This window comes from Stegodyphus dumicola, chromosome 8 (assembly GCF_044657685.1).
Source record: "Stegodyphus dumicola isolate Sdum_Otavi_A_Nest chromosome 8, ASM4465768v1".
Classification (NCBI taxonomy): Eukaryota; Metazoa; Arthropoda; class Arachnida; order Araneae; family Eresidae; genus Stegodyphus; species Stegodyphus dumicola.
The window spans coordinates 49,917,991-49,937,844 of record NC_140775.1 but is presented as its reverse complement, the minus strand read 5'-3'; the positions used below and the strand labels follow the sequence as shown (position 1 = coordinate 49,937,844).

Here is a 19,854-nt window from a genome sequence, read left to right as displayed (position 1 = left end):
GAATAAATCTTGTGAAACACCAAAAAGAGAGAGAAACACAAGAATGTAAAATTTAATATAAAGATGTAGATTTTGAATAAAACTTCAATTTTGAAGACAGTCAGATACAGGTATTTCTTCAGGAGAGAAAAAAGATTGCTTCTGCAGAATTTGCATGTTTATTGCCAATATGTTTTAATACTCCCATAAAACTTCTAATAGAAGAACTTTATTTGATGGAAATTGGGAAGATTGCTATTAAAATTCATATTTTTCAATGGAATCTGTGTGATCGAAAAACAGGCCTGGCGGGACGGCAGATTTTAATAGCTGAAAAATATTTAGAATTTAAAGAAACATCGAAGAAGAAAATTTAGGGATGGCAAACCTTTAAGAATTTAGAGTGGGCATTTGGAGGCAAGAATTTATTGGACAGTAAAATTTTTAGAAGAACACGAAAAAAAGCACAGAGCAACAAAATTTAAGCATGGCAATTTTTTTTTAATTTGTGGAACATTGCTCAATAGAATTAAGAACCCACATAGATTGCAATGGGAGACAAAATGCGTAGCGTAGATCCTGCTTCTTGATTATGTGGATGGATGTAAATTTATTTTCAAATGGCCAGAAGGGAGATTTATATATAATGCAGCATTTTACAATTTATGCTATAAAAAATTGAGATTTAATATAGTAGTTTCACACTGTATATCATTTTAAGAAAATATGATGATATTTTTTATGCATTTCCTTTATCTTCGTTGGAATGAAGATAAAGAAAATGCATCAAAATTATATAATGATATTGGTAACAAAATGTAAAATAGAACAGAATATATTGGTAACAGAATAGATACTATGGAATGTATACTGAAAACAAATACAATCAATTGTATAATGATAGTAATAACAGAAAATGATGCCGGTGATGCATCTAGTTTTTACTTTTCATTAATAGTAATAAATATCATTCAGTTTTCCATAACTTGTAGTTTTACAATTTTAAAATGTTTAGTAAAAAAAAATGCGGTAAAAGAAATGAAAGCTATGTAAAAGATAAGAAAAATTCTTCCACATTTGTCAGGCAGATAGCATAGGATGGCTATCTCCCTGAGGAAAGGTATGCCTTTATAGATGACCTTTTTGAGGAAAACTGGTTCACATTTACAACCAAAAACTCGGCAAAATGCCATGCAACGAACACACTAGTTGGAACTCAAACCTAGGTTGAACTACCAGTGTTCAGTTGTTAAAAGACAGTTCCATTCATAAATACGCAAAATATTTGATATAAGTAATCATTGCATCCAACAGTGATATGATCCTTTGATACAATTTTATGGAATGTCACTGCAAAAGAATGAGAATAAGAATTTGTAGTTTTTCCATTTGTACAGAGATTTTTTTTTTCCTCTTTGTTTTCAACATTTGGTTGGAATTCAAATTAAGTAAACATTTGCAAATACACAATATTGGATACCTATTGAGGATTTTGGGATTCTGTAAAACTCATGTCATCTGTCATTTTCTTAGAAAGGTGATACTAACCCGAACTTAAGAGGAGTGAAATAATTACTAGAAAAGTGATTCCAATTTCATTTTTCTTTTATTCTCATTATAAATTTATCTTTCAATTCTTAGAACATTTTTTCCTCCATAAACGATGATTTGCTTTTCGAAAAAATGTTCTGGAAGTGGTAAAATTATAGTAACTTTCAAATAAAACTTTTGCAGAATCCCCATATGAGCTGTTTATTCTTAGGGCAGAAAGAGGAAAAAGCTTGCATACGCCGCTATTCACGGAAACTATCTATGAGACAATACAGATTCTCTGATTCATAGTTGCATAAAAGCTGATGGTAAAATGTTCATGGCAATGCAAAAGTAGTTACTTCAAATTACTTCAAAAGTTTCACTCTCTTTTTAAAGCTACTCTCTTTTGTTTGAGATGAATGAAATCATTGTGTATGCTTAAATACTGTTTTCTAAACTTATTGGGTAAGATGAGGCAGGCTATAAAACAGCATTTGTATGCATAAGAAATTTTGTCAACAGAATTTCATGTGGACGATAGAAGAACGACACTGTTTAAGAATAGCTGAAGTGCTTTAAATTGAATTTAGTAATGAAAATTCTTAGTACCTTTTTTGAAACCTTTAAATCAAAGTTAACATTCTGCACATTTTGTACTTTAGCTTTCTTTTTCAGCCTGCAGTTTTTTTTTTTTTTTTAAATTTTTAAATTTTTGAGCTATGTTTATTTCAAGTATTTTTTGTGACTTATCTCAATATTGATATAGATAATATGGAAAACACTAGGTAGCTATAATATAGTACATATTTAAATTTGCCCTTCGTGTTTTTAACCCATATAGTATTAACATCTTGTCTACTCGTTTCCAGTGTTTCACTATGAATAAAGCACCATTACAAAAACAAAACAAACATTTATTAAAATTAACGTTAAAAAAATACTAGTAAACTCGGAGCAGTACCTCGCTCCTACAACATAGGGAAATCTCCCACCTTCCTCTTCTTATAAGGTCCATGTCTGATTCACAACTGAGCTATAAAAAAGATTTACATTTGAAAGTTCAACAGCGCCAACCTCAAGTTGTTTTTGTTTATGAGTTTCCGGTTTCGTCTCAGGAAAGACTGTTGATTCATTCTCGTCTTCAAACATGCGATTCCATACATCTGGTGTAATTAAACATTGAACATTGAGCTTATCTGTCAATGCAAAAAGAGCTTCTATGTGCGAATATAGACAACTATTTGGTTTTTTGTAATAAATGGGAATAGTAGCTAATGTTGCCTCTATGACGTCGCCAAATGCAGAACTTAAAATAATTTTACCCTTACTTTCTATTTTTAAATCAGGAATTAACGTAGTGTTCAAAATTGGTATTTCCGTACCTGAATCTTTTATAGCTTCTACTTGCTTCCCTGCAATGTAAATAGTAATCTTTTCCAAGGAATCAAAATTCAGTTTTCCGTCGGAACACTCGCGTTTTTGTAAATGTTTAGAATTTACATTTGTAAGAACCGCATTGTCCTTTGGTTTACTTGAAGTGTTAACTTTCTGTTTGACCGGGAAATTATCATTCTGTTTATTGGACCTCTCAATTTTATTTCGCCTGTTCGGGCTATCCTTAGCCAAATGTAAACTGCTACTACACATATAACATTCTCGCAGTCGCCTTTTCGGGCAATCCTTAGCCAAATGTAAACTGCTACTACACACATAACACTCTTGCGGTTTAAACGAATGTTTCTGTTCATTTACCACTGAATCTTTTCTTAGTGCTGGTGAAATATATTTAGAGTTTTTGTTGCAGGAATCACAAAAACTAGTGCGTTTTTCCCCTCTTATGTCATCAAAAGATTTACCTTTTGCGATGAAATAATTCATCGCATTCCTTTGCTAGTTCTTCTGGACGTAGCCAACTTTCACCTTGTCGAACTGTAACATGGCACGCTAAATCACTATCCAATGTTTGAAAAAGTTTGTCAGAAATTATTAATTAAAGACTCAAAATCATTGATGCTTCTACTTCTACAATAATGGATCCAACATGATCTTAAACGAGAGGCGAACTGCAAATGAGTTTCCCCCATCAACCTTTGAGCTTGGCGAAAATTTTCTAAACATATAATTGGCGATGGTTCATATTCCTTAAGGATTAAGGATTTAATTTTTTCATAATCTTTCAAATCATCATCTTTAATATGCACCAGAATATTAGAAGATTTATCATCTATCAGTTTAAGTAAAATTTCAGACTTAAACTCATTTGGTACATTCTTATGCTTAAAAGCCCTTTCTATTGAATCAAAAAATAAGTTCCATGCTTCACCCTTTTTAGGTACAGAAATCGATAATGCCTGTACAGCTTTCAAAAGCTTATCTAATGAAAGTTTATTTTCTACATTGTTATTGGATTCGTTGCTACTTTCGATTTGCATCAAACGCAGTTTCACAATTTCTTCTGACTTTTTCCTTTCTTCAACCGCAGTATTAAGAAATTCAATAACAAAATCTTTATCTTTCAAATATTCTTTAGAACTAGAATCGGCTTCTTCACCGAGTTCTTTCAACACCAAGATCAAATCACTTTTAACTATTCTTTTAAACATATTTATAAGAAATTTTCCTTAAAATTACAACAAAAATTTCTCACATCATCTCAAAATCCAGTCTCCTTCGTTCTCTCTGGTTCTCGAACGACAGCGTGCTGTAATGGTTTCACGGATGAATAAGGCACCATTACAAAAACGAAACAAACATTTATTAAAATTAACATTCAAAGAATACTAGTAAACTCGGAGCAGTAACTCGTTCCTACAACATAGGGAAATCTCCCACCTTCCTCCTCTGAGGCTAACATGCAACTGTCGTCTCTCTCACTTGCTGGGCTCTGGCAGGCAGCTGATTGCCTCACCGCAGCCAGATACATGACATGCTGTAATGGCTTCACAGATGAATAAGGCACCATTAAAAAAAAAAACGAAACAAGCATTTATTAAAAATTAACGTTCAAAGAATAATGGTTAACTCGGAGCAGTACCTCGCTCCTACAACATAACGAAATCTACCACCTTTCTCCTCTGAGGCTAACATGCAACCACTGTTTCTCTCACTTGCTGGACTCTCGCTGATTGGCTCACTGCAGCCAGATACATGACAGTAAGCCTATTCCTTTTCCACTTTCTTTTTCTGCCTTTTTTTTTAAACTACCATATCTTGAATTTTGCTGGAGCTATTAGGTCTGCTGAAGTCTCGCAGCATATATATAATTCAGAAAATAAAATGTGTTTTCAATATCGGCAAATTTTATTTTCAATAAAATCCACTAATTATATTGATGCTTAAAAATTACAGTTTATTGTTTTAGGCAATTATTCTGAAAATGGTCATTTATATTCCATTTTAGGCAACACATGCTTCTACCAGAAAACACGATATATCAAGCACTATCGTTACAGGAAAGTACTGTATATTCAACCATTTCAAAATGTGTAAATATAGCATAACTTCTTTTTGAGAGTTTCCTTCAAGTGAACCTTAATGGACTCACGAAAATTTAAAATTATTCAATTAGCCTCAATATAATGCATGTCCCACCAGCAAGTCCCTGGTAGTTCAGTCTAAGGTTCGAATCCCTCGAACGGGCTGGCTGCATGGGCGTTTCCATGGTTTTTTCCATGTGTAACATGTTAATATGAGCCAGTTTTCCTTAGAAAGTCCTCCACGAAGGCATCCCTGCCTTCCATGTAGTGCCTTGGGGCAAAGCACATAAATAATAATAGTATAATACAAATATTTTGCCTCTGTCCAATATATTCCCAGTGGAAAGTTTTATGAACTGTGTAAGAAAAATATAATAAGAAGTACAGCAATAAGAATATATTATCGAATATACATTTCAAAAGCGTAGTGAAACATCTATTCAGTACCAAAGATATTAAAACATTCAGTATTGTGCTTCATTAAATACAAGTATGCTATACTATAGAACTCACTTGACTTTTTTGCAATTACAACTATAATATAATTATATCCATTAAAAAAACATTGTATCTGTATTCACTAGAGTTATAATGTAATTCCAATTACATTTATCAGTACTTGCTGTTTACTGCACCTTGAGGAAGATGCATTATTTTTATCTATGATATAAAATACTTTTCTTGAGGAACAAAATCTGTAGACACAAAATCTGTTGTTCATGTCTAGGAAATAACCTTCGAGCAACCTTTGGCAAATATTGCCAGTGTGCAAAAAATAAGATCCTAATTAAACTTCGACCATCCCTGGTGAATACACTTTCCCATATTGTCATTCGACAAATTATAGGATCTTTCATTTACCTTCAAAATTTAAGCTATCTATTATTGACTAAGCTGGTAATTAATTGTAGTTAGTTAAAATTATAACTAATGCAGCTATAATTGCAGTTGTAATACAATGATTGTTCGAATTACAATATAACTGCAAAAACAATTACATTATTGGTTCAGCAGTAATCGAGTAAATAAGACGTCTTTTGAATAATGCTAGTTCAAATCGGATTCAAATTGCAGCAAACAAGCTAAATGTTTGGACATTTCCGTGGATTTCCTTCTGTGCAACATGAATACAAACCAGTTTCCTTTAGAAAATTCTCCACAAATATATCATTAATCTTAAATACTTTGTCTCATTCAGTTAAATAAAGACCTTTTCCTCATGGGTGATGTGAGTATGAGACAGTTTCCTTTAGAAAGTCCTCCACAGAAGCATCTGCGGAGGGTGCTTTACCATAATCCAAATAACTTAACATTCACAGGCACAAAAGAAAATGATACTTTTATTTGTTTTTACTTGAAACTATAGAAAATAGTTCATGCCAGTACTTTCACTTCTAAGTAAATAATGCATTTTAACTATTTATTGAAAATATGTGTTATGTTTAATAAAAGGCTAATTCTCAATCATTTTTTTTTTTTTTCAAAGACAGGCACTAGCCATTTTAGACAAGGGCCATTACTAAAACAGGAAGTGGTGGTCACATTATTATGGTGGCACCTGTGATAGGTAGATCACTATTGCCTCCTGTAAAGGGACGAACAAATTAATCCAGAATTTGAACCCAGGTCTTTCAGTATGGCAGTCAGGGTCATGAACTATTTTCCCATCTAGGTGGCAATCCTTTATAAATAGAGTTAGTAAAATGTTTAGTACACACAGCAATTAAGCAGACCTATATCAGGTCTGAGTCACTTTTATACCAGCTAAAGCAATCGGTTGGATAAAATTATGAGACTTAGTTTAATCCTTGATGATCCCTTGCTGAAAAGGAAAGGATAAATTAAGTTTCCATGGTTTATTTCTTCTGTAATATAAAACAGTTTTCCCTAACAAATCCTCCATGAAAACATCCCTTTCCACAAGCATACACTGTTTGCTTGCTTTTCCTTAACCCTGTAGAGCTGCCAGGGTTTTCGCTAAGAAAGCACAAATTTATCAAAACTACTATGAGAACAAATATTGTTTGTTTTTAATTTAAAAACTGTCGTGGTATTACATACCTGGATTTGTGTACTATTGATATATTGCCTTAATTTCTTTGACATATTTTAATATGCACATTCATATACGTTCTTACAGATATCTCAAAAAATATTGCTGCTTAGAGGGTTAATCTTGTAATTCAAATTCACATGTATGTCGAAGATCATAAGCATATGTATTTGCTTACATTATTATGTGTATTTAGATCTATATAAAATAGCTGATATTACTCCCTTTAAATAATTTCCAGTTTATGCCGGTATCACAAACTGCAATACATGTAGGATGATTCCAGACAGAAAATAGTAATATTTTTCTTATAGGCAATTACCTAGTTCTATTATTTAAAATTCATCATTGAAAATGGAGAAACATTTTGGATATACTATTATAAACTGTAATTTTCAAATACGATCACGATTTCCTTAGCCTATTAACACTGAAATTATAAGGGGTTCTGAAATTCTGATTACATAATTACAATCATCTGCTGTGTAATTGTAATTAAGATGAAATTATAAAATTACATTGTAATTTTTATTAGATTATATAATTACAATTATAGTGTATTCAATTGGATTTTACAATTGAAATGTAATTATAATTAAAATGCATTTGCATAAATTTTAATTGTAATTAAAAATAGTTACATTGTAATTCAAAATAATTGCATAATATTATTACAATTACTGTGTATTTTCAATTGCATACTACAGTCACATTTGCATGATTTTCCTGGGCTATGTAACTGCATTTATCAGAAGCAATTACTTTCCTAATTATATAATTACCTACTGCAGCTACAATTACAGTGTAATTTTAATTAGATTGTATAACGCAATTAGATTGTGCAATTACAATGAATATGAAATTAGATTTCACAAATACAGCATTATTATAATTTAAAAATGAAATTGCGTAAATTGTAATTGTAATTAAAAAACAGCTACTTTGTAATTGTAATTACTTAGTACTTGCATCTTGTTATTACAATTACAATGTAGTTTCAATTATATACAACAAATACCATTACAATTATGATCGTGATTTTATTAGGCTATGTAATTCCAATTATCTAGGGGCAATTACTTTCCTAATTGCATATTTATATAATTCCCTACTGCAATTGCAATTAAAATTACATTATAATTAGCTAACATAATGTATTTGCAATAAGTTTTATTGTAATTATAATTAGATACAATGAAATTTATAATTGTAATTAGATTATATAATTATGTCTGTAATTGCAATTGCATTGTAATTGTAACTAAATTTCAGAATTATAATGCAATTACATACATACATTGTTGTTGTAATTAAAAAGAAGTCGCATTGTAATTGTAAAGTAATTGCATATTCTAATTACAATTGCAATGTAATTGGAATCACATATTTCAAAATATTGTTGCAATTACAATTACTGTTGCATTTTAATTTTAATTACATTTTGACAAACTGTGACTTAAAATTTGGAGAGTAATTAGGCTGGAAAAGGAAAATTCTGTTTACGTACGTAAATATTAAATTTTACTATAGCTGGCATAAGCACAGAAAAGACGGAGGATTTAAACAAGCTATTTATTCCTAGTTGTTATTCGAAAACCTAACGGGGGGGGGGGAATTGTCTCTATTGAATAGTTAGTTACTTCTCATCAGTTACCTCGCGCAAAGGAAAATTATAACCTGTCAGTTTAAGTTAAGAGCAGAGAGGGAAGGGCACTCTGAAACAGGCTGCATATATGCTGCTTTGCCGTTTTGTGCCGTCAAAATGGAGGTTTTCGTATATATGCTGTTTTGCCGTTGTGGGGACCAAAATATTCAGACACATATATGCTGCCTTGCCGGTATGAGAGTCAATATTTTAGAATGCATATATGCATCCTTGCTGGTTGGAGGTTTAACATAGGTGTAGGCAAAATTTCTAATCATGGTTACTATATGAGGTATTTCTCCCACTTCCCTAGCGTGCCTTCGTGGTGTAACGGTAGCACACTGGGCTGGTATTCCAGAGGTCCATGGTTCGATTCCCGATGAAGGCAGTTGCATTTTTTTTTTCATCTTTTCTGCTTCCAATTAACCTAATGACTCTACAACTATATAATTATCAATTTTATTTTTTTTAATCTGCATTAAAAAGCTTTTAATACTACCATATTCTTACTTTCTTTCCATCTGTATTATTTCTAAGTAAAAAAAAAAGGGGGGGGAATCTGAAAGCCTTTAAATTTTAAATTATACCCAAATGGGCATATTTTTCATTTACAGACACAATACATGTTTCAAGAGCATTTGAGCCAATGCCAAATGCTGAATGGGCTGAAATATTTTAAAAAAGCATATCTTTAGAATTTTTTATAAAGAGTGTCAGGCGCTGGAGATAAAAATTTTTAATTCCTTACCGTGTTGCCACTGCTTACTTTGAAATCATTGGGTTTTTAAATCAAAAAGTCATGACAGTTTTACAAAATATGAACTATACAATAAAGCAAATTCCAAATTTGGGCTTTGATGGCAACAATTTGAAAGTGATTCAAAACAAAATACCATTTCGAGGCAAATAGCCCTTCTGGGCTCATCCCCTTTTGGGTTAAGTAGTTCCTCTTTTTTTTTTTTTTTTTTTTAAACTTCTGTTTTATGTCATAATTTTCTCATAAGCTTATTATTTTACACTTATATGGTATGTATAGAACTTTATATTGTATTTTTTAGGAAAGGATTGATGCTGAGCTTAAAAATTTCATTGAACAACATGACCACCAAGAAACTGAAGTCTTATCCTTACAGAAGATGCTGTTAGTATATATTTTAATGCATTTTGAGTTGTATTACTTCATTATTTATTTATTTTTATTTGCAAGTTAAAATCTGAATCTAAAATGTAGATTATGGCATATGCCCAACACATATTTTAGACTTTAAGACAAACCTAAAAGAGTTGTAAGAATGAATTTCTTATTTTTTTATGAAATATTTCTTACAAATTTAATTTTATTTACCTATTTTTTACTATTTACAAAGTTACGTACAAAAATATTTTTTATTATTTACAAATTTATTTAGAAAAATTATTTTTTACAAATTTATAATAAAACTTATGAACATTATGTTTTTAAAATGAAGTTTCATGTCTTGCTAAGGTATTATATTTCTAATTTTATTATCAGAAAAAGCTTATTCTTAAAATGCATTATCATACTACTGCCTATAAAAGCAGTTGTATATATTATATCAGGACATAAAATTTTAATATTAAAAATAATTTTAGCACTGAAACATTGGTTGTTTGAAAAATAAAATAAAGAAATTTTGGTGTCTCTCTTCTGCATTGGCCTTGGCGAAAAAAATGGCAGTAGTACAATTCAGGCTAAAGAAAGTGCAGTTTGTTACCAAATCCACCAAACTGTAACCAAAAAAAAAAAAAAAAAAAAAAAAATTGTTGTAAACATCCACATAAAAGAATTTATTTTGGTCAATAATAAATTAGCCATTCATTCAATATCGCCCTCAGGGGTTCACTTTGAGTACATGTGTGGTACCCTAGGTACCCTAGCCTTTCAGGGCGTTATCGTCTTGGTAAAAGACGGGTGTCACGATCCTGGAGCCTCAGGGATCTATCCTCTCTTCTGTCTCCTCTCCTCTGAGCTGAAACTTTTTTCCTTGCCTTCTCCCTTGTGTTTTTCCTCTTTGGAGGTTGGGGCTCGGGATCAGATGCTATTACAGCTCTTGTATGTAGCTTTGAGTGGCGAGAAAGCTGCTCACGTGTTTGCCGTGCATGGAGACCTGTGTTGCTGGAAAGGAGGGCCCTGGTTGTTGAGGGCCAAAGCATTACACTGCTTTGGCCTCTGCCTCAGCTAAACAGGGGCACCTTATTTTCCTCAGTGTCAATCGGTTGTTCACTAGTCCTTGTGTCAGTGGCTTGAGGATAAGCTCTCGGGAGTGCCCGCTTTCGGGAAAGCAGAAGCAAAAAACTGTGGGGCTTCAGTTTGCATAGCTTTAATACAGGATTCTGTGTTTCCATGGTGGGTGGGGCAATCGGACCCGAATCGTTTCTCTTCCAAACATGGCTCAATCAAATTTAAACACTTCAACTGAACATAATTATGTATCCAAAAAAACAAAAACAAGTGAAAATGCTAATGTTAGTTTACCTTATAGTCATAACAACTGTATCAGGGAACTTAAAAGGAAAACCAAAAAACATAAAATAACTGCATTCTGGAGACCTTTTAATTGAAACTGTTTTTTTTTAGCCAATCTACAGATCTTCTTTGCTTAACCAAACTTGGGAGTGTGGAAGTCTCTGCAAGACACTGAATTATTGCTGGGAAGTAATTTCAGAGAGTGATCTTCTTTTTGTCTCAGATGAGGAAGTCATCTCTGAATAGAAAAATAGTGTCAAACATGCAGCCGGAACAAAATATATTACATGCCAAAGCTGTTAAAAGCACTAAATCAATAGCAATCCAAACAGATATCACTATGCAGAAAAAAGTTCCCCTGGTAGAGACATTAAAAATTATCATCATTCCCAAGAACATACAAGATACTAAAGAAACAATAAATACAAAAATGGCACAAAAATCAGAAAATAAACCAAATAAAATACCAACAAACCAGAGCATCGCTCTACTGAAAACCTGAGCTCTGAAAGCATAGATTCCAAGATGGATGTAGAGGCGGAATGGAAATTCGAAGACATCTCCTCCCACGTCTGACAAAAAAGCAGCACAGACAAAATAAGCACTCATAATGGTTACCACTATCTCTTGGAACTGTCATGGTTTCAACAAAAATCTTATTCATATAAAAGAAGTAATTAACACATCATCCTATCTACTTTGCAGCTCAAGAAACCTTAATTACACCTTAGCAACAGCTGAAGATTTGGAGGTATTGTTTCGTCAGAAAAGCTCAGCCAGTTAATGAACGTGTTAGCCGAGGTGTAGGTCTACTCACCTCGCTTGAGTATCCTTCAAACATTCTCCCTCTTTCAACTTCCCTCCAAGCTGTTGCTGTGCAGGTTAGTACACAAAGTTTAATTTTAGTGTGTTCGATATACCTGCCTGCCAGTGATTGCATTGAGCAGCAGGACTTAAATAATTTAGTTGAGGATCTTCTTGTTCCCTTCATTCTTATTAGCGATTTCAGTGGTCACAATCCTCTAATCTCCACCTATCAGAGTTATTTCCGAAAGGGCAGGTAAACAGTAGACAATATGTGTCATTTAAAAACTTCTATTCACCAAACCTTTGTAAAAAGAATCCACTTAGTTTCAATTTTTTTTTTTTTTTTTTTTTTTTTTTTTTTATGGAGAAGGTGTATGACAAGACCTGGAGATATGGTATTGTCTGCGATCTCTATGATTGTGGCTTGCATGGTAACATGCCCATTTTCATCTATAATTTTTTTAAAGCTAGGACTTTCCAAGTGAGTTTTGGTTCTGTATTATTCAAGGTCTTTTATCAGGAAGAGGGTGTGCCTTAAGTGTAACATTGTTTAGTTTAAAAATAAATTCTGTTTTAAAAGAACTTCCTCCTTCTATTTCTGGTACATTGTATGTTGATGAGCTCCAAATAAGTTGTCAAGGAACAGACATGAGGTATATAGAGAGAAAATTGTAGATTGCGATTAATAGAATCATGAGCTGGTTGAATCAACATGGATTTACCTTTTCAAGCCAGAAGACTGCATACATTTCTGCAGAAATGGAATTTGCAGCCTGAACCTGAACTGTATATTATGGGTCATTGATTCCTGTTCATTCAGAAGTAAAATTCCTAGGAATAATATTCGATCGTAAACTTACCTTCTTCCCCCATGTACTATATTTGAGGAAGAAATGCTTTAAAATATTAAATCTTAAAGTCTTGGCAAAAAGCTCTTGGGGTGCAGATCATTGCACTATGCTATGCATTTACAGGAGTCTCATCCATATTAAATTGGACTACGGCTCTGTAGTTTATGGCTTAGCACGGCCTTGTGTGTTATTGAAATTAGATCCCATTCATCACCAGGCTTTGAGGACATGTTCTGGAGCATTTAGAACATCTCCTATCAAAAGTCTGTATGTGGACAATTTTGAACTATCCCTCCGTTTAAGGCACTCTAGTTGTCTCTCTGCCATTATTTCAGTATAGAGTCACAATTAGAACATCCTGTTGAGATCATGTTACAGAATCACTTGTTTGATCACCTATTTGAAGCACGGTCATCCTGTGTGCCTTATTTCTCCATCACTGTTTGATGAGTATGGGTTATCCAGTATAAATGCCCAGTCTGTAAAGCACTTTCATGTCCTGCCTTCGACAAAATACAACTCCTTGATGTTTTTCACCAATTCAGGAAAGTAAATACAAACGATATCATCTATAATCAGCTTTTCCTTTAGTACAGGCAAAAATACAACAGTTATATCCCGATATACACGGACAGTTCGAAAGCAGCCAATCATATCGGAGCTTCCCTTGAGATAGGGAATCACATAGAAGGTAGATGCTTGCATAAAGCTTGCTCAGTACTAACCTCTGAAGTAACAGCCTTGTATTATGCTGTATTTTACATATCTACCTGCACCAGAAAAGTTCATTATCTACAATGACTCCTATAGTGCACTATAAGTCTTAGAATCATGCTCAGACACTCACAATCCTGTAACTGTGGACGTTCTTAAGCTAAACTTAAACTTGTAAAGGCGAGTGTATCAGATTTTGTACTGTTGGGTACCTGGACACATGGGGATAAAAGAAAACAATCTGGCAGACACTGCAGCTAAATCCACTCTTGATATGTGCAGCCAGCTTGTCCCATTCAGAGATATCTGCAAGGTCATCATGAGGAAAGTGCTAGATAAGTAGCAACTGCTATGGAATCTATAGTCCAACAACAAGCTAAAACTGTAAAACCTCTGGTTGAATATTGGAATGCAACTAGAAGCTGGAAAGAGGAGGTTCTTTTAGCATGTCTTAGAATAGGTCACTGTCAAGCTACACATGGTTACCTCCTTAACGCAGAGTGAACGTACTTGCTCAAAGTGCCAAGCTATTTTATCAGTTCATCATATTTTAGAAGACTGCCCTGTTTTAAGGAACTTCATTTTAAATACTTTACTACCTATATTGTACCTCTTCACCGTTTGATTGGGAAAGATGTGAATGCTAACCTGTTTTCATATCTAAAAGAGATTGGATTTTATCATTTAATTTGATCTATTTTTTAGATTTTATAAATGCCCCAAATATTTTAATGTGTGTTTTTGTCTTCATGCTTCCATTTACATTTCAAGTTTCAAATCTGTTGATTAGTCATTTTGTCATCATCATGAACATATTTTTAATACCTTTCACCTGTATATATTCAAAACTTCACCATTTGTTTGCCGCACTATAACTGTAAAGGTTATGAAACTGACAAACTCAAACTCATTCACTATCTGTGCAACAAAAGTTATTTAATGTATATGTACCAAAAAAGAAATTTAATATCCACAACAAAAACATGCTGGGAAATTCTATTTATCATTTAATTTAATTTTTGATTTATTTGCAATTTATAAATGTAAGAAACATATAGCATCCAAAAATCAAAAATAAAATTATATATATACAGTCAAAAGTCTTTAATCCGGACGTCCATAATTCGGAATGATCTATTATCTGGACCTCAAAGCTACAAACTTTCTACGCATACTACGCATGCACGTTTAATGTATAACAGATGGTATAAGCTAAGCTAAAATTATCTATTTCAGTTAATGTTGCAGATTGTGTTGTTCCTAAATCTTCTAATTGGATCCGGGTTATTATTTTTTGCAGACTGTTAGACCAATTTTATAAAAGTAAGCTTGAACTTTCGATTATGTCAAAAAGAATTTCTGATTCTGGAGCTGCTAAAGGATCTACAAAGCGAAAGCATGTTTTGATGACCATCAAACAAAAAATGGAATCGAAGTCCCGACGAGTCCGGATTAAAGACTTTTGACTGTATTCATTAATTCACCTTTTACAGACACTTTATGGTGGCTTTACTGCAGCAATTGCTGTTAATAATGCCTCAAACATCAAATACATTCTCTTGATGGAAAATTGAAAGAGTGACCACAGTGAATATTTTACAATGAAAAACCACTATATTGACACAATATGATTGTGAAAAACCAATAGATGATTTTGCTCCACACATATTTGCAGTTCGTTAACGGTTTGTTTCTGACCAGTTCTTAAACATGCCAAATCCACGTTCTTGTCTAGGCCATTACAGAGCACAAGTCTCAAAATTTTATTGGCAATCATTGACTGCGTTTTTTTTAAAACAGAATGTTATAATTAAATGGCAAATTTATTAAAATTATTTAAACTATAATTATAAAAAATGTATATATCTGATTGAACTCTTATATGTAAAAAGATTTGATTTAGTTGTTTTATAACTATGGGAAAACATATCATAGCTATTTGTATATGAAGAAGAAGGCCTATGTGGAGGACTTTCTGAAGAAAAGCTAACCAATTATTATATTACATATTAGAAAAATCCTCATGTGCACAAACCATCCACAGTTAAAATTTTATTTCAGAGTGAATTTTGAGTTTTCATGGCTTTAACCTTGTAGACCACTGAAGATATTACTAAGAAATATCCAGCCGCGGTAAGCTAGCTTCCCCGCAAACCAGGTTTAGGGTTGCAAGAAAATGGCAAGGGAAGGGAAAGTTGCCACATTTGGCGACAAAATTGGCTATGTGCCATAGACGGATGGAGAACCTTTTGGAACGAATTCTTACTGGTTTAGCGCAGAATGTTCTTGAACACAACCCAAAAGCTATATAAACCCTACTGGTACGCGGACAGTTAGTGTCGAGTCCATCAAGTTGATGGTCAGTCAGTGCACAGTCCATCGAGTTGTCAGTCAGTGCAGTGCCTAGTCGAGTCAGCTAAGAGTCGTTGAGCGAGTGTTTCAAAGTCTAGTGCCAAGTTGGTCATCGACTGCATCGAGAGAGTCTCTTTGTGTATCGCAAGTTTGCGCATCATCGAGTTTCATCTTAGAGTGTGTTGAGATCCGAGAATGACTGAACTGAGGCAGGAGCTGTACTCTAGTGTATCGTCAAGTGCATTGTGAATTGTAGCAGGGAGAGTCTTGAGAGTATGTAGAATTCTGAGAATGACCAAGGAGAGTCGGGAGCTGTACTCTGATGCTTTGCTGTGAAGCTGTCTTCACCGTTACAGCCTGATAGCCTGAAGGCTATGTTGCTGATTGTTTCAACGTGTTTATAGTAGTTCTTGAATGATTGTAAGTATATTATTGGAGCTGTATTGAATAATACTGGCCAATAAAGTGTGTTTTGATACTTCATCAAGTGTTGTGTTCACTCTAAATCCACGAATGTCTAAAGTATGTACGTACGTCTAACGTAGTTTTTTAAAATTTGTGTTAATGTTTACAGTATTTTATATCCTGGATCATAAATTCTTGCTGAAGAAATTTTCCCATTAAAAATATCTTATTTTGTAAGTTGAAATATTATATTCAAAAGGCATGCATAAACTTCACTTGGATTTGAAATTTCTGCTTGTTAAAATTTCCTGTCTAAAAAGTCTCATTCCATGATACCATGTATGCATAGTTTTATGAAATCTTACTAGTTTAATAAGTTTTGAAACTGGGTACAAAAATTTCATTTTAAAAGTTTTTTTGTTTTTCAAAGTTTAAAAATCCATTAAGTTCACTTGCATGGCTAGTCCCTTGAAGTTTAGCTGTTAAAGACAGCTTGTATTGCAGCTCTTATTCATAATATGAGTCGCAGTGCAAGCAGTCTTTTCTTGTGTGATTGGTGAATGAAATTTTGGAAGAGTTCATGCATTTTTATTTCTATTAATATTGTCCTTGTAACTTCAGTTAATTATTTGATAAAACCATTTCATTTATCACATGTTTATCTAATATGCAAACTGCATACCTGTTTTGATTGCTGAATCTTATAGCCCAGAAAAATTGCTGGAACTGTAAAGCTAGAAAAGCTTATGGTTTTATATATAGCTGGAATTACAATGCTAGAAAAATCAAATGAGTGGAAAAAATTTCTGCTCTAAAATTTTGAAAAGAATCATCTTGTCTGTTACTAATTTAAATATCAAATGTCAAGTAAAACATCTGATCCATTTAAAATCCTTCCGACGATGAAATCTGGCAGAAATGTTGCCAATCATTCTGGCATTACTTTAAAGAAAAAAATTATTCTTTATTTACTTAGATAATTCTGCGATACATATTAGGGATATAGTATATAAAAATCTGGTACTATTCCGTTTTGAGGACCGTAAAAAATCGCCAAACTATCGTTGATGCCAGTGCTGCCAAAAATAATTGCGGCAACCCTAATGCAAGAAAGGAAGTATAATAGTAAATAACTATTTAAAGATTATTGTTTTAATTTAGATAAAAGGTTAATTTCATATAATACTTTTTTATTATTATAATTTATATGAAAAAGGCTAAACCTGACTGAATGGAAGCATAAGAGTAAATAACTATTTCAGATCATTTTTATAATTTATATAAAAAAAAGCTAAACATAACTGAACGGATTCCTGCATCGCTATTTCGCTACCGAGTTATCGCTAAAGCATAATTTCATCTTGTTGGTTGTTCAAACATAATTTTCTATAATGAATGATGCCTTTTCTTTGAAAAAATTCTTGGTAAAGTGCAGAATCGCCCACTTATTTGTTTGGCAATTTTTACAAGGTTAAAAACAATTGAATTTTTATCAATTTTCTTTTACTTTTTAAGTGAAAATAGGCCAATGTGTACATAGATAAAGTCAAGGGTGTGCGCAGTGCCATTTTTGTTATTTTTTTTTAAAGTGAAAATAGGTCAATGTGTACATGGATTGCAGACTTTTCGTCATGGGCAATTCCAATATTGTTAAATCTATAGGATATCAAAAAAGGATTTGAAATCAAAAAGGATTTAAAAATTAAACTAGTATTTCAATGGCGTCTTAAGAAATATAGAACTATCTAAAATTACGCAATTTGAAATCAGTGCATACGCTAGATTTGGCGCTCTGTTAAATGGGCGCGTTTGTTAGATTTGGCGCTTTTGCGCATACATTTTCGCTGCAATTTTTTACGGTCCTCAAAACGGAATAGTACCAAAAATCTTAATTATCATTTTTCATGTTACATCGCCATTGTTTATCCATTTTCAAAGTTGTGTTTTTTATTTAATGCCTGGATTTTGTAACTTTTTAAATACTATATTTCATGTAGACCCAAATATTAATAATTTTTTAAACATACAAGGAAAAAATAGAACATATCCTTCTCTACAAAATTTAAATTGGCTTATTGAGAATTAATCAAATTAACATTAAACCAAAACAAACTTCTTATGATTGGGCTATGAATTCATGCTTTACTGACTCTAAATTACACTGTTTGGCAACAATGTATGCATGTTAATAGTATTGCAAGCTGAATAATGGGCCCACCAGTGGCCGAGCGGTAAAGTCTCTAAACACTGGTAGATTGGCTCGAGGTTAGAATCCCTTGAATATGCTGGCTGCATGAGCGTTTTTGTGGTTTTCACCATGTGTAATGTGTATATGAGACAGTTTCTCTTTGAAAGTCCTCCATGAAGGCATCCCTCCCCTTAGGCAGATAGCCCTCAAGGCTTTGCCTTAATCACATAAATGAAAACTCAACCAAGCTCAATTAATGGCATTACAAATGTCTCATTTGCTAAATATTTTGGGGTTAAATCTTTTTTTACAATTCTAAGCTTTTCTGCTTTCTTGAACTTTCCAGTTAGTTTAATGGCAGATAGTTAGGCTTTTACTATAGCATGCACAACAAAATTATGTTTCAACTTTTTCAAAGTAACTTTCTGTGAAGAAAATTTGTTAGGTACATTTCATAGTAAGAAAATTTGTTAGGTACATTTCATAGTAAGAAAATATGTAGTATTTAAACAAACTTGATTATTGTTGTAATTAAAAGAAAAATATAAAAAAGTGTAAATTGAAAGGATTTTTTATTACTACTTCATAAGCAGATATATGATACACAAAAGTCTTTAATCCAAACGTCCATAATCCGGAATGGTCTATAATCCGGACCTCAAAGCTACAAACTTTCTGCGCATGCGTCAATGCATAATCCATTAATGCATGCGCATAATACCTTTAGACATGCAAATATGCGTCTACACATGCGCACAGTACATTTATGCATACGCATTTAACGTATAACGGATGGTATAAGCTAAGCTAAAATTATCCAATTATCTATTTCAGTTAATGTTGCAGATTGTGTTGTTCCTTATTCTTCTAATTGGATCCGGCTTATTATTTTTCGCAGACTGTTAGAGCAATTTTATAAAAGTAAGCTTGAACTCTCGATTATGTGAAATAGAATTTCAAAGGATCTACAAAGCAAAAGTATGTTTCGATGTCCATCAAACAAAAAGTGGAATTTCTGCAAAAAATGGATAAAGGCATATCCTTTGAATATCTAACTATTCCGAAATCTATTTATCAATTTCACCCTGCTCTGCGCTGGGAAAAGGGGTGGAACGACGCGGCGCGGAATGAACTGTAAGTTGATCTGTCAGCACTATCCTTATCTTCAGGGCAGACGTTTTTATTTTATTCGGCTTATAATTCCTTACTAAATGTAGTATTTCATCTCGATGTACTCCATCTTTGATATGATTTAAATCAAATTCCTCATCATTATAAATATCACGAATACGCATCAAATAGTTTTCTGGTTGCAATTTTCTAATTTCAACTATGCGTAATGTATGCTTTACGCATGCTTGCG

General features: G+C 32.8%; 1 protein-coding gene across 4 annotated transcripts in view; it reads left to right on the top strand.

The window, feature by feature from the left end:
- Nucleotides 1–19,854, top strand: part of Cog4 (conserved oligomeric Golgi complex subunit 4) — a 157,406-nt gene that overhangs the window by 14,952 nt on the left and 122,600 nt on the right. For all 4 annotated transcript variants that reach the window (XM_085821833.1, XM_085821831.1, XM_085821835.1 and 1 more), the window contains one exon: nucleotides 9,745–9,827. In XM_085821833.1, the coding sequence (XP_085677959.1) occupies nucleotides 9,745–9,827 (83 nt within the window). The remainder of the gene's footprint in view (nucleotides 1–9,744; nucleotides 9,828–19,854) is intronic.